General features: G+C 38.9%; 1 protein-coding gene across 3 annotated transcripts in view; it reads right to left on the minus strand.

Moving 5' to 3' along the window:
- Positions 1–15,919, minus strand: part of PLCB1 (phospholipase C beta 1) — a 405,394-nt gene that overhangs the window by 86,568 nt on the left and 302,907 nt on the right. For all 3 annotated transcript variants that reach the window (XM_021282907.2, XM_065059870.1, XM_065059871.1), the window contains exons 13-16: positions 9,847–9,931; positions 9,176–9,353; positions 2,941–3,011; positions 2,245–2,341 (exon numbers count right to left, since the gene is read on the minus strand). In XM_021282907.2, coding sequence (XP_021138582.1) covers positions 2,245–2,341; positions 2,941–3,011; positions 9,176–9,353; positions 9,847–9,931 — 431 coding nt within the window. The remainder of the gene's footprint in view (positions 1–2,244; positions 2,342–2,940; positions 3,012–9,175; positions 9,354–9,846; positions 9,932–15,919) is intronic.

Here is a 15,919-nt window from a genome sequence, read left to right on the forward strand (position 1 = left end):
ATTATTCATAGTTGTTATCTTCTAATGGCAAAAGATTCCCTAGAGGCTGCTCTCCTCCCACTCCCTTCCCAACAAGCAATCTCCTCGCTTTCTCCAGACTCTACTCCAGCCAGCTCACCTCCACATTAAGGCACTGAGATTATTCTTACTTCATCCTTCCTCCTTACTAATGGGAAAACACTACCAACACACATACAGTGGTTTTATTCTATTTAGAATATAGGTGCTGGAATCTGTTGTAGTAATATACTGTATCTCTCAGCCTTAGCTTGAAGCAAAGCATCTGTAGGAAACCAGAACTGGCAGCTGTTAAATGTCTTGGTTACTAAATGTCCAGGGCTTAATCAAACTCCTAATTAAAATAAGAACAATTATTTCCTTGTAGTGTTTGGAGAGGATTAAGAAAACTGCTCTTTGAAGAGAACACCGTGCAGGAGACACATTTCTCTCTTGTGATACATTACACTGTGCTATCTTATCAGAAGGGAGTCACCATGGAGTGAACAAAAACGCATTGAGAAACTGCCTGAAAAACTTGAAAAATTACAGTTATAGCTACTTGCTGTCAGAGAAAGGGAACATATCTAGTCAGAGCAATCAGGGGACAGTTACGGATCCAGTGCTACTCAACATTTCTGTTAACAAGTTGGATTCAAGACCAGAAAATGCACTTCTGTAATGTATAAACGACAGAAACAGTGAGGTGCTTTTATCACTATGGAAGCCAGGATCACAAATAAAAACAAATTCTGAATTAGAAAATTTTAAATTAGAAAACGGGAGTAACACTGAAAAGATGAAACTGTATAAAAACCATTTTGGAACTCTGCACTTAGGGAAACAAAGTCAGGTGAACAAAAATAAAATTTGGGCAACAACTAGATAGGCAGCAAATGGAAAAACAATCCTCATTTAATTCCTTCTTCACTCAACTCACCTCCACTGAATTTATTGAAGGTCCAGCAGTGAGTCCAGGCCAGGACTGAGCCCAGAAGCCACAAGTCATGCAATAGGGCCCACTGCTTTAACCAGCCACCAACATTTACCACATAAGGCCACTGCTTTAACATTTACCACATGATGGGGTTTTCTTGACACAAAGACCAGACGTACTAATCCCTTAACTTCATGAGTTCACGGAAACAATATGACTGATCAAAGGTCACATCAAGATTTAGGATAAAAAATCTGGCCGTCTGCAGTTCTTTACAAAAGATGGAACTCGGAAAAGCATGTGAACGGAATAAATCTACACAAGACAATTTTATACAAGCTGTATCAGCTTGCCCTGCTAGGATTCACATGGCTCCCTTTCCAGAGGAAATATATCCTTCCCACTGTGTTTTTGTAATTCCCATTAGAGCCAGAGGAGATTACAAACATCCAAAAGGACACTACTATATGGAACAAGCATACCTCTCTGCATGATTTTGGAAATGCTCGTGTGTGCATCTGTATAAATACCCGCATACAAATGAACAAGTAGGTAACTTCTTATATGTTTATTATTCACGATGAGTAAATGCAAAATCTTGTATGTGGAAATGGACTCAGGCACCAATTACCTGTTCTCTGGCAAGGCCTCCACAAACCCATAAAAAATCAAAATGCTACACATTTCTTTAACTAAAAAGCTCCAAGAGCACATTGCAACTTGTCAAAACAAAGTGAAAAAGGGCAGGCAAACAGTAGGGGGTTCTGCACCAAGAAAGGAAAAGATGCTGCAGTGTTTATTGAGGATGCCACTGAGTGCATTCCTAGCAAGGCATCTTCTGTAAAAGCCAGCAGGGGATGAAATTACGGCCTTTTCTATACAACACACAGAGGCAGGAACGAGTGAATCTGCATACGGGAAAGGGTGGACTCTGCTTACACTGAATCCTCTATAAAAGTAGCAGAGATAAACTATAAAGCATTTGCTGAACCTGAAGGAATATTTACAACCACCTTTCTCAAACTGCTTAACTTACTCTTCAGTCATGGACAACAAAGACAATGTAAGTACATTTTCAAAAATGCTTTTGAAATGGCACCATGTTTACTGTTGATAAAGTTTGATGTTTAGACTAATGCAGGTTTCAAAGTAAATATGGATTTATTTGGCTGGATACCAAGGGAACATTTTCTGTCGGCGTGCCTGTATCTAACTGAGAGGAAGCCAAATAGCATTTCTCCAGAACTTCCTTCCAAACACTTGCGAGGTAATTTCCAGTATAAGATGTTGCTCATGCTTAGCTTACTTACTTTTTGACACTTCAAATGACTCAAACTTCACAGGCTGAATGTAGTTCACCAGGTTAGACATCTCTTCTGTGGCCATAGCCTCACTTCCAGCAGTACCCTAGGACAGAGAAGGGAAGACGCTGCAGTTTTGATCTGTTGACGGTGGCCATCGGAGGCCATCAATAACCAAAGCCCAGTTTTCTATCAACTGTGATATCTTGCATTGATCCCAGTTTAGTGAAGTCAATGCCTCACACGGGGAAATTCACAAAGTAAAGAAGAAAATTTGCTATGAAATGTCAATGTTTAATTAAACTTCTGCTGTATTCATGCTTTTTATGTGACTCCTAGGGATGGGACTGAATTACCCTTACCCATGCATAGTGCTGAGTACATTTATCAGTATTGTCTGATAAATAATCAGTTTTTGATGTCAAGTTTTTCTACCAACAATGCTAAATACACCACAAGCAGTTGTCTAAAACAGATTAGCTGTGATGCTATTAATTCTCATTCTTCAGTAAATGAAAATATAAATAAACAAAGCAAAGATGTGCTTCCAAACCAATTAACAACCAACTTCAGGAAGTTGGTGTTGTGTTTCCCAGTGCTTTGCCGTCCTTTCTCCACTAGATGGTAGTCCCAGTCCTTGTAACACAAGCCAACCCACAACTGCTGGAACCGACCCATCACCGCAAAACATATCTACACCCTTACTTCATCCATCGACGACTTTTTACAGTCATCATCATAGTCATCATCATCATCGCTTTCAATCTCTGCTTCTCCTGAAAAGTTTTAAGCAGAAGATAATTACTGGCTGAAGCAATAGTTACAAACACCAGCGGTAAATTCAATAAAGATGTGCAAGTAGCACTGCTTAAAGAAGACTACATTATATACGTGCTTTTTGTCACTGCACAAATCAAATACACTGTCTCGAGAGATTAATCCATCCTCAGCACTGATAACTTCTTGCTGTCCAAACAAACAAAAGCTCTTCCTTTGCAGCTGCTGGATGCTCAGTGTTTAGAAATCATGGGCACTGAGGAAAGAGCGTTGTGGTGCGCACAGTGTGCACAGTGTGCAGGAACAGTATCACAAACGACTCTGAAGAGATGTTCTCATGCTTGTGGCACAGCCCTGGGGTTTGAGATGTGAGTTCATACTCCCTCTCTGTTGCAGGATCCCTGCATAACCTTCAGTGAAGAAACTGTGCATGAAAATGGATGAGATTCAGCATCAGCTGGACTTCAATCCCAGTGAGGTGAGCCTTGCTGCCGGCACAGCTCACACACACCGGCTGAGGGCAGTGCAAACCAAACAATGCAAAGATTATGCAGGAGGCTCATCCTTTCCTTCAAAATGTACTGATGGAGTAAACGGGACCAAATAAAACACATTTTATGCCTTGTTGCCAATTGTGGTGTACTCACCAAATTCCTATAGGCAAGACACATTCTTTATTGTTAATTACGAAATGCCTCCCCTCGCCTCCAAAATATTTTGATTTGGTTGCACCAGAAATTAAACCATTAACGAATATCAATCTTATCTTCCTCTTTTGTAACTTCTCCTGTGGATTTGGCTGTCAGAAACTATACACTGTGTAACTTAAGACGACTCTGGAAAAGAAGGTTTAACTTCCACTGCAGTCACCTATCCACACCTGTAAGACCAACAATGCTCCCTGAAGATTTTACTCCACAAACCTTTCAGCTTGCTTTCAGCAGTGGCAATTTTATTTTGGCAGCACAAAAATCTAACCACTGTGCAGCATTCCCATACTCTCCAGAGAATGGTAATTCAGTCTTGGTTCCTCCTGTCAATTTAGGATCTAATCCAAAGCCCACTGAGTCAATAAAGAAACTCCTCTTTGTTCCAGCAGGATTGAATCATGCCCAGTGGGTCCCTTGTGAACATGGAGAGCACATATGATTTAAATAATGAGTGTGCCTTTCACAACCAAATGATGACTACCCAGGCTGCGCCTCCTTCCAGATGCAGATGTTGAAATGTCAGGCTTTTATTCACGAACATTTCATTGAAGAAAATAACATGATTGCTCAACAGGCTCAAGGGATGGCTCAGGGAACCTCAACACATTGTGAAGAGATGGCCAAGCTCTCCCAGGATTTGCAGTGACAGTCTTTGGATGGGAAGCTCTCAACTGATTTAACCAGATTGACAAAATAACACTTCGCATAGTCCACAAAAAGGAGGACATGGTCAGACACAGTGAGTTTGCACTGCTGAGATACCAGGTAGATGATGGCTTGTTCTTGCTAGAAGTGTCCAGGGAGGAAAGTACGCAACACATTATTCATTTATTTTAAAATATTTAACAAGAAAACTCCCAAGGAGATTAGATCTCATTTTCAAGTTCTGCATCAGACAGTAAAACCAGGACAAATAATACACAGGATTGCAAACACAGAATTAAAATTAGTATTTTAGAAAGTATGACTACATCTGCACTGCCTTTCACCCAGCAGCACGGTCCTGTGCTCAAACCCAACCTTCTTTTCCCGTTCCACTGCTGGGACACAAAGTCAGAGCAAACCTTGGCCAGACTGAGGAGATGTCTGTGCTGTGGACACCTTCACGCTCACCCTCCTGCAGCAGCGGTGAGATCAGCCCTGTGCCATCACTCTTACCGCTTCCCAGGAGGACACCGTGAATGATAAACGCACGTGGGCTGGGATATGTAGCTGTGCTGCAGGTCAAGTTTAGTATGTATGTGTGAACTTGTCTAAAGAACAACTACCTGTAATGGCATAATTATTATTCACATTTAGATGGGACTACAAACCCAGGTCAGGACAGGACCACTCCATGCTGTGTGGCATACAAGTACAGTGAAAATGGAGAGCCCTGCTCCAAGGGCTTGCCCTCCACATATGAGAAGAGCTTTGCCCATGGACAGAGGAACATCAAGAAATCAAAATATTTTGCTCCCTGCCACAACAGGTAACTTAGAATGCAGATGCTGTCAACTGCTTATAGGCAGAAAAGCACAGGAAACTTCTTGGTGGAGTAATGGGGCAGTTTCAAGGATGTTTTCAAGGAGCTGCCCCTGGTGAGAGGGGCAGCGTGAGGAAGGAATAAAAATGCTCATGGGGCAACGTGAGAAGTGGACGAAGGAGACTGAATCCCCACAGATGGGGGGAGGGGTTCAACACAGTAACACTGAATGGAAGATGATGAGGAGAGGAGAGCTGGCAATGACAAGCCAAATCCCTGTTACCACGGGTTGAGGAAGCAGAGAGCTAAATATTATCCATTCTCACCATGCCTCAGCAGCGTGACAGATATTGAGAGCCTAATGAAACTAAAGGTTATACATTTTTTGAAATTCAGAAGAATCTGGTAATCTGCTTTCACAGACTCCTTTAAAATAACAGCCCGAATGGATTATAAATGTGGTACTTGCTGGCGCAGCTTGTTAGCTCTGTAACATTTAGGCAGCCATCAGCATCCTGTGGGGGAAAATCACCTTTTGCTTTTTCCACAGGCTGTATCATCAGCACTTACTGATTTTTAAAAAGGAAAAAATGAACTTTATTCGGTTTGCTGTAACAGTGTCCTTCGTAACAGTGGGCCATGGCCTCAGCTGGCATGCAGCACCAACGTACCGATGCATCTGCACACACCAAGCCTACGACTCGTTATCCAGTTTTCTATTTAGTCACCATGAAATCATGGAGGAAATTCCGCCCTCTCTTTCTTCCTGCAACTCTTCCCTTGCAGCACCCATTACTCTGACAAAAATGTCATCCTATTAGTGAGGAAATAACAATCTACTTGAAAATTTAAATACTGTTCAATTAGCAAGTTTGGGCTGTTTCCAGTATAGGCCCAGTGTTGGAACATACCTGCTGAACTGCCACTGTTCTGTTTGCAGTGTAATCTAACTTCTTTGACAATCTTGCTTGTGTCTGTTCATTGTGCTAAAACAACCAGGTCCCAGATGCTTGTTCACCAAAATGACAATCTACCTCACAAATGTTATCTCAAATTCTTCTTCTGCTTTGCCAGCTTTGCTGTACCTTTAGAAAAGCTTTTTCCACTGGCAAATATTATACCCTACTGAAGCTACTTTTTACATCACTTTCATGAATACCTTGCAAGCCAATCTGTTTTCTTTTTTTTAATTATCACTACTATATCACCGCCACCTAGCTTTCACATGGCATGCTTTATAAACACATCAAAAGAGTGGTTTATTTGAGTTTAAATCTGACCTCATGCAGTGTGAGACACAGTGACGCTGTCAACTCAAGTACGAATCTCCATGTTTTTTGCACCGCTGTGAAAAAGCTAATTTAAAATCGCAAGAAGGCTAAATCAGCATAACTTTCTCCTGGAGATCAGCAGTAACTCTTACAGGAGCTATACAATAGGGTTATTTGAATAATACGCCCAACTTGCCCAATGTAAAGATTATATTAAGGTTGGAGTATTGAAACAATGTTAAGATATGTTAAGAATGAGGCTCCCTTTAGTGAGTCTTTAATTGCATTACTCTTCTCATGCTCCAGAAAGTAATTAGTACTGGGTATCAAGGAGCATAATGCTTGCAGTGCTCCAGCACTACACGCTGCTGATATGAGATGCACATAAGGAACGAGGTGGTTAAAAGAAGGGTGTCATAGGGACTGTTGGTCACTGCCCTATGGAACCACGCTCTTCACAAGGTCTTGCCACAGTGGCCTTATGAAATGGTTAATATTTTTATTTTAGCATTCACAAAGAGAAATCTGGCATCTGACTTCCAGAAATGCTGTGTGCTCATAGCTGTAGCTGAAACCTCTGGAGCTGCGCTCTGAATACTTAGAAATTCAAAGTCTTCTTAAAAAGATCAGATCCTGGATGTTCCTTGTCAATTACTCCTAAACTGCTCTTAAGCCCTCTCAGACTTGGCTGTCCGTAGATAAAATTGGCTTAATATTATTTCACGTCCCACAGGTATTGTTCAGATAAATACACTGCCGTTCGTCAAGTGCTCATATGGAGCCTGGATACCCCCACAGTAACGCACTGCAAGATGAAGATGCCAGATCTGGGATCAAGTATTGAATGACAGAGAGAGAAAAAATATCGACTAACTGCATTTTCCAAAAGAGGCATGTGTCCTCAAGGAGAAACAATGGCTGACAGAAGGATTATAAGTAATGTATTTTGGCAGTCACAGATGAACTAAGAGACCACATCAATTTTGCCATCTCAGTTCTAGCTCTTTCTAATTTGTAAGTGTTCATCTTTGCAATCTCCAGTTAACAGAGAGGTTGTTATATAGGGAATACAGACATAATACTCACAGTTAATTTGTAAAATCATACACCCTGTTATTGGACTGACCCCCTGCCTTGCATCATCATCAACATTTACATTCACAGCCCAGGTCTTTTCCTATAAAAGCTCATAGAGAGGCTCCCGAAACACAAACCTGTTACCCTCTATGCAGATCAGGCACTCTGAAGAAATCAAAAGCAAAAGACATATCCTTTGCCACCAAGGTCTCACTATGTGCTGGTAACAAAAATGTAGAGTTAGGAAACCAGGGTTGATTTCAAGTGTTGGAAAGGAGTCAGTTGGCATACACACGCTTATCTTTCTGTTGCTTGGAATTTGTCTATAGCAAATCAAGAAAACAGTATTAAATCATTCCTGACACCAGGATGAATCTTCCTTTGAAATCCAAGCACGGCCTTTTGGAAGGTTCTTAACACAATGGTTGAAAACTCCTCTGTTGCTTCTTATAGGATAAACAATGTTATCCACAAATACAGCAGGGTTTGTTTTATTTTTTATTTCAGCTTGAGGCAAATTGCCAGCATGAAAATTTTCAGCTCAGTTAATCAGAGTTTATAAAAAATTACAAACAATGGAAAATGGTTTTTTAATGGCAAATAGTAATGAACTTATATACCAGTAGAACTTTCAATTTGCCCTATAAGGTTTCTACTACTGGGGCATAAATGTCAATGCCCTTAGCAATGCAAAATTTCAGTCTTAATAGGAAGAAGAAATTCTAGTGTAAGGAACAGACACTGGGCTGGGAATTGGGATATGTAGATTTTGTTGTTTGTCCAGGCTCCTGTGGTTCAGAGCAAATCCTTCATCTTTTTCCCTGCGCTTCTCTTTGTCTCTTCTAGTCAGGTTTTGAGCTCTTCAGGACAAAGACCATCTCTTACTAACTTCTGCATACCAACACTCACAATGGTCCCTTGCAGATCCCATAGGCATTACCAGAATATACGCACTAAATTATAGTAACTTTTCTATTTCATTTCTAGTTTTAAAAAAGCGGCTAATAATGAACAAGCCAAATGTAATACACTGTTTTTCATTGGCTATATTCCCTATAATTTCTGATGGCAACAAGTACTTGTTTGCGGTATTATTTTTGCCTGTTTCTGTCTCTAGAAGAGAAGAACGTCTTTCTTTATAGCACTTTGTGTAGAGGTCTGTGATGTGTTCCCAACTAATGCAAGACAACAGTAGGTTGAGGAACAGATACCTCATCCAGCTACCCGAAAACTTCAGCCACTGCAGAACCACTGCAGTTCTCCTGTGCAATGGGTTAAGTCCGAAAGGGCACCAAATAGTAGAAACATCTCTGAGACAACATGAAAAACATTTACATTTGGAATTGAGCTTGGACACAGAGAAAAGGCACCCAAGGGCGGAGGAGCTGGCAGCTCGCTCTGCTTTCAAAGCAGTGCAGATAAATGTTAGTACGCATCACTGAGCTTCAGGTCACTCCGTCAGTGATCCTCAGCCGCCGGCCTTCTCAGACTCCCGAATCAACAACACTTAGCGTTGTTTTCTCCTAAGACCCACGCTGGTGCAGCTTTACCTTACTAGAGCAATGTAAAAGGATTGGATTATAGCTGTAATTAAGCACTTGTGTTTTAGGAAGAAATAGATTTGTCGATTCAATTCATACCTGCTCCAGGGGAGGAAGGTTCAAACATACTAGAAGTATCGCTGCATGTGTTGGAAGCTTGCTCCGAGAGCTTCTTTTTTGCACTTCCATCTGCAGATTTATGTGACTTCTTTTTATTCTTCACCAGAATTTTGTACATTAAATCCATGGGGCTTGGAAGAGGAACACCAGGTTCAAGCTGGAGGAAAAAGGAAGAGAAATTTGTTACCACAACAAAATAAATGAGCTTATGGCAATTTCTTAGGGCCCACATAGTGCAAGATAATTTTGTAACCTCTATACGCCCTGTTAAAATGAAACGTATTTTGCACTAGAGGTAATCTCAACATTAAATGAAACAGGGCTACTGTGGGCACTTAAGAAGAAAAGAAAAACGCCTCATGAAATGTCTACAGTAATTATCGAAATAAGTATTAGTTCAAATATGAAAGACCACATTATAAAATGGCAGCTATGAGAATCAATTGCATTTAGCAGATTACAATTCACTGTATCGGAACAATCTCTGCATCACAAATGATATGCTTAGGTCACCAACAGCTCACGTTGTTTAACCCCCTCCTTTAGACTCTGTTTTGAAAGGCTGTATATGAAGAATGACACAGGACTGAAACACACAAATAAAAATTCACACAGCTATTTGTGATCTGATAAATACCAAACTGTATTACCGGGTATTTTTCCAATGGATCCATAAGCAGTGCATCTCCAAATATTAATCTGCAGTACTCTGCCATTTTTGCCTGTTGTTTAGGACTAAAGGAGAGAAGAGAAAGAAATAAATGATTCCTGTTAATGCTACAGAGTGAAAGTAGCAGTAATGGAATATCTAATATCCCTGAACTAGATATAATTTTCTGATACAATTGCTGTGAATTTTTCAGAGAGACCTAGATATATCATGCAATTAGAGCTTATCAAAAGGATCATACATGAAAGTAAAGGCATTAGTCAATTGAATAATAGTGACACTGAAATTTTAACATTGAGGTATATTTTTCCATGCACTTAGTAGAAAACTAAAAAATTAAGTTTTCAGTTTTGGAAAATAACTATTACATGAACTCGCTTCTTTCAAGCAACTGTTTCATTCAAAGTTTAAGTGTTTTCCTCCTTATTTTATACACACGCCCAGCATCGCTCTCACCCCCACGACCCCACCTGGATTTCTTTCTCTTTTTGTCATACCTAAGCTAAGGCATAAATCCCAACCCAGTAACACAGAGACCCATCTCCTGTGCCGGTGGCTCTGTTAACACCACTCCATGTGTCTATGGGGCACAACCACACAGAAGAAGGAGCAGGTGACATTACCTGGGGCTCAAAACCAGCAAAGCTGCATCAGATTCCTTTTTTAAAACCAAATTCTAAATTTTAGTTAAAATTGTATAGTAAATTACTTCAGCGGTTTTCATGACATCCTCTAGAAGTAAATTGAACCTCGGAAAACTCTACTCATAATAAATTTTCCCAAAGCGTAACCAGAGAATTAAATAATTCCTGCACATCAGTGATGGGAGTTTTAGGACTGAAGACAGGTTATACTGCTCAGAAATATTACTCAAATAACCTTAAATGCAGCTCAGTGCCACAGTCACTCTCTAATTTTAGACTACTGTGTATTTTTGTTATATGTGCCTATTTAAAACCTGTAACATCTGAGCTTGGGTATCTTTGAAAGCTTCCTTTTTTGATAGAAGTCTCAATCAAAGGACAGGTTTATATTGCTTAATATAACTTCCTCAACTACTGTTAATTATGATCTGCATATCGCAGAAAATACATGAGCAGTATAAGGGGTTATGTTACCATGGAGCTATTTTTCATGGCAAGATAAAGCTGGGTATATAGGAAAAAATAAAAGGAGGGCTTATTTTTCTCTTGCAAACCAAGAGTACAACCACCACTGTGTCTACTTTGTCATCAGCAACCAACTGAGCTCCTGGCACCGGAGCTGTTCTGGGGTCAGCAAGGCCAAAGCAGAGCTGAGATAAACGCTGGGTGGCACTGGAATCAGGAAATGTAATTTCCCCGAGCTCAGCATTCTGGATGTCCCTTGAAGCAGATACAGGGTGAACTAGTCATTAGCTCAGGCATTGACAAAACATATTGCAAGGAGAATTTAAATCATTCCACAAAGCTACACAAGTGCTGCATGCGGTTCAAACCAGCACGGTGTTCCATCAATGCTTTGTTTTGCGTGCGGCCAATTCTGCAAAAAAAGCTAAGAGCTACTTTTAGCTGAGGATGGAAAATGAAGATGAAGACAAGCAAGGCAGTGGAACTAAGACGACACAAGGGAGAAGGTGATGGGAAGAACGGTTCAGGCTGTGACAGTACCTTAGCTATTTCTAATCACCAGCTACCACGGAAAATAAAGACATTTCACTCTAGCAAGCAAATGATTGCATATTTGCTCTAAGTCTAGGGGTCACTACAGCAAATTTTATTTCAGTCTTCTTATCAGTGTATATTTAGAATAGACCCACGCTCTGAGGCTCCAGAAAGTTCAAAGGACATTTCCTTGAATCAAAAGAGCACAATTATTGAAATGGTAGTAATTAGATGTGACACCATTATTTTTAAATGGGCATGTCAATTCCAAAAGGAACTCTCAATAGGAATAAAAAAAAATATGCAAGAGTTTAACCTAATAAATTGTAAACTATCGCCACAACTAGAACAAATTCTTCAGATCTTCTGTGTTTAACGATATTTACCTCGGAGAGCGTACAATGAGAACTTTCATTTTTGAAAAAGAGAAAAATAGAATGCAATATTATTTTGGTTCAGCCTATAAATTCCAGTGTCACAGCATCCCAGAGGCAGAAAGAAGGAAAAGGAAAATTATGTGAAAAAATTATGGTTTTTAATACTAAAAAAAATAATCTTGCAGTAGTGGACAAGGCCTAAGTAGTAAAATCTTGATGTTACAAAATTACCTGTCTTTGTGAACTGGACTATATGTACAGGGATTCTGAAAAGCTCCAAAGAGGGAATAAAGAATATTTAGGAGCACCAGCATTCAGTCAAGTGGTATTTTTTGTGTCTCTCTCTAAAATATATACATATATATATATAGTTTCAAGAGATAGATCATTAGTAACAATATAGATTATGTGTTACTGTTATACTACTTTACAAGTTGCAATATCAGTTGATTTTCATTCTCCCTTCTTTCAAAATTATGAACCAGAGCAGATTGAAATACCAGCTTTTCTACATCAACATTTTTCCCCATTTGTGCTATGGAACAAAAAAAAACAGGTATTTCCTGGTCCACATCTCGTGTTATTAGAAATTCTCTCAGCATTCAGGTGTTGTAATAAAATTGATTGTCTCAAAAGAGCTGACTTTATCTGCTTTATGATTTTCTCTGTGGAGACACAGATAGGTAGCACATAGACTAATTATATATATATATATATATATATATATTCCCAAAATATACCAGGGCAAAGGAAGTGGAAACATGATACCTGGAGATATGGAAATATAAAGATCATTAGGAAATGTTTTCATTACCATTGCTTGTATTTTGTTTTACTGTGTTTGCATTATGTCTATTATGAAGGTCAATTACAGATGCTCTTTGGCACTACTGCACAACTACTGTTCCTAACATTATATTATATCATCACTTCTGCATAAAACAAAGGCACAGATGCTTCCCAGAAGAGTCAAAAATAATTTAAAGTGCAGGAACAAAAAGTGATAAAAATCCTGTTAATATTTGAAATAACAATTCCAGCAAGAAACCAGCAATATGAATAACTGTAATTAAATGTAATCTTGGAAGCAATCTTATATGGATACTGCTCAAGGATCACTTAACCTTTTTGCTATGTCATCAGTGGAGTTCTAATTATAGTGTCTGCTTTCAGATTTGCAGATTGCTTATCTTCTTGCAAGCCCAACTCCAAACGTCAAGGTCTTCTTGAGGTCTTTTCAACATTTTCAGGGCACTTTTCTATTTCTTGACAGAACCACATCTTTTCTTAGTATCATCTTTTTTTCAGTGTGCATGTTTTGCCTTCAATATAAATAATGGCGTACACAGTATTTTATATATTCTAAAAGTTATAAGTTTGCCTCTTTTTCTAAACTTTTTATTGTATAAAAACAGGCAAGACTGAATATACAACACTGGAGGAATGGTAAAGGAAGTGAAAATGGTTCATATGCTGTAAAGATATTAGAGAGGAGCCATTCTAGGAGAAACAATGAAAGAAAGCACAATGAGATGATTAACACTAGGTGCTAATGAATCATCGGTTCTCTAGGTAGGCCAAAAAACATCAAAAATATTCTCATGGACATAAACCAGAAGGAAGAAAAATTGTGTTTTGTGTCCGGGGGAGATGAACACTGTCACATCTATGGTGGTGTTGTACGACTTATTTACCTCTGATAATCTCAGTTTGTTTAAAAGCCACGAACACAGAACACAGGCTAAACCCATGTTTCTGTTTAAGCCAATGCCAAAACTTCCAGTGATTTGAGCAGGACCAGCGTTTCACACCTAAACACCAACTCTTGTAACTTGAAGATCGGAAGAAAAATTTGGTCACCCTAAAGTAGGAATTGATGTCAGAGGACTTGTTTGACAGCAGTTCTATAAAAACATCTCACTTTTTTTGTTAACGCTTAGGGCAAAGTCCATCTTTAAGATCTAGAAGAAACAACGTTCCAACTAAGCAAAACCACAAAAGGAGCATTCCATGAAATGAAGGTTCCTGTGAGTGGCATGCCTAATTGCAGATTTCTCTAGCAACTGGTGAGGAAATGAAGGGATAATTGTAGCAGTTGGTAAAATAACTAGAAATTATTTTCATCCGAAGCAAAATCAGAAGTCATACACATTAATCTGGTGATTTACTGCGGCAGAAAATAATAAATAGCAATAAAGCCTCAGAAAGAAAACATTTGATATTGTCTTTGCAGACTTGCTTTGCTGAAACCCAATGTCATAGCAGTGCATGGAAAGGGACACCAAATAATACACTTAGAAGGAATTCATTATTCCATGACTGGAGTTTTCTGCAGAGAAAGGTCCAATGGTTTCTGTGTGGTAAATTGCGAAGATCAGCGTAATGCAGCAGCAACCCTGTTCCCTTTTTGACACATTCCTGCAGATTCATACCACCTTTCATTTTTAGTGTTTCATCTTGTAGTTTCAAGCCACTTCATCTTACATCTGACAGGAGTTTATTTTATACATATTTTACTTCTTTACTTTCCTAAAATAGAACAGATCACCCTGGAATAGCTGAAGGTTTAAGTCTTAATGACTTTAAAGGAAGAAAAATGTAACCCTTCTGGTTGAAATAAATTGGATGTTGCTTTTTCGCTGCCTTATAGTAACACAGTGAATGTATATTTTAACAAATACAGAGGAATGAATACAAAATAGAATACATTAAAGAATGATGGTTGAGATCTTTTCTAAAGACCAGAGGTTGTATTTGGAAGCACCATGAGTTAACACCTACAGCAGCACGCAAGCATAAGCAAATCCAAAGTTATATAAATTACACCCAAAAGAAAGGAGTGAATGGACTGATTAGAGAAATTAAATACAGTATCTGTGTGGTCTTTCAGAGTAAGACAGAACTAACTAAGCAGGATTTAACAGGTAGCTGTTTAAATTATAACCACGTGGCCTTTAAATGTGCACAGAGCAAGCACATATTTACCCCCAAAAGACAGTGTCAACTTAGACTGAGATATACAGGTAGTGTAGGTCAGCTCTAAGATTTTAAATGCTTCTGCCTACATCATTTTTGATCAGTATTTCACATCTGTTCTTAAAAACATTCTTGCACAGCTTCTACCAGTTCCTTCCTTTATGACAAGAATGTCCTTCCAAAAACAATGCAAAGGAGTTCTTTTCCTCTTCAAGAAACAAAAGTGCCAACATCTTTTCAGATTTGTATTAAATCATTCATAGCTGCCCCAAATATTACTTTTTATTTCACTTTTAAAAACAATAATAATAAAAAATATCAGTCCAAACTGGCCCCAGAAGGGTTGAAAATGTTTTCACAGCAAAAAAGAGAAGTGGAAAAGGCAAGTGAAGTCAAGGCACATGTTATGTGTCATCGAGGCACATGTTATGTGTCATCGTCACCCTGCTTTGAACCATGTGGTCTCCATATTAAAAACCACAGTTAGAACTAAAACAATAATAATAATTATAATAATAATGATAATGATGATGACGACAATGACAATAATAATAAATCACAGAAACAAATTTAGAAGTGTTCTCACTTATTTTTTTTCCTCTTTTAGGCAAACTGGTATTTTTTGTCAGAAACAGAACAGTTCCTGGCCATTCATACCTCCTATTTTGTAACCCTCCTTAATCTATGGTTCTGGCCTCTGCTTGTAACACATGAGAAAAAGACCAAATTCCGTGCACAGAATATGCTTATAGCGCAGAATAGGGTCATAAGCAGGTGAAATATTGCCTTTTTTTTTTAATGTAGTACTGCTACATTCCAGTAGGACATACTGAGACTGTAACATTAACAGAATTAGCCTCACAATTACTCAAACTCTTTCATACAAGAAGTTCTCATTCAGGAAGGTTTTCAAGAGCACACCCGATTCATTCTGATCATCTCAGTTCCTTTGGCTGATAAAGGGTTTTTTGGGGGTAAGAGCTGTTGATCACGTCATACAATAAAATTGCCACAAACGCACACATAATACTGTTCTTAGAACTTATAAAAAATATAA

This window comes from Columba livia, chromosome 3 (genome assembly GCF_036013475.1).
Source record: "Columba livia isolate bColLiv1 breed racing homer chromosome 3, bColLiv1.pat.W.v2, whole genome shotgun sequence".
In the NCBI taxonomy this organism is placed as follows: domain Eukaryota; kingdom Metazoa; phylum Chordata; class Aves; order Columbiformes; family Columbidae; genus Columba; species Columba livia.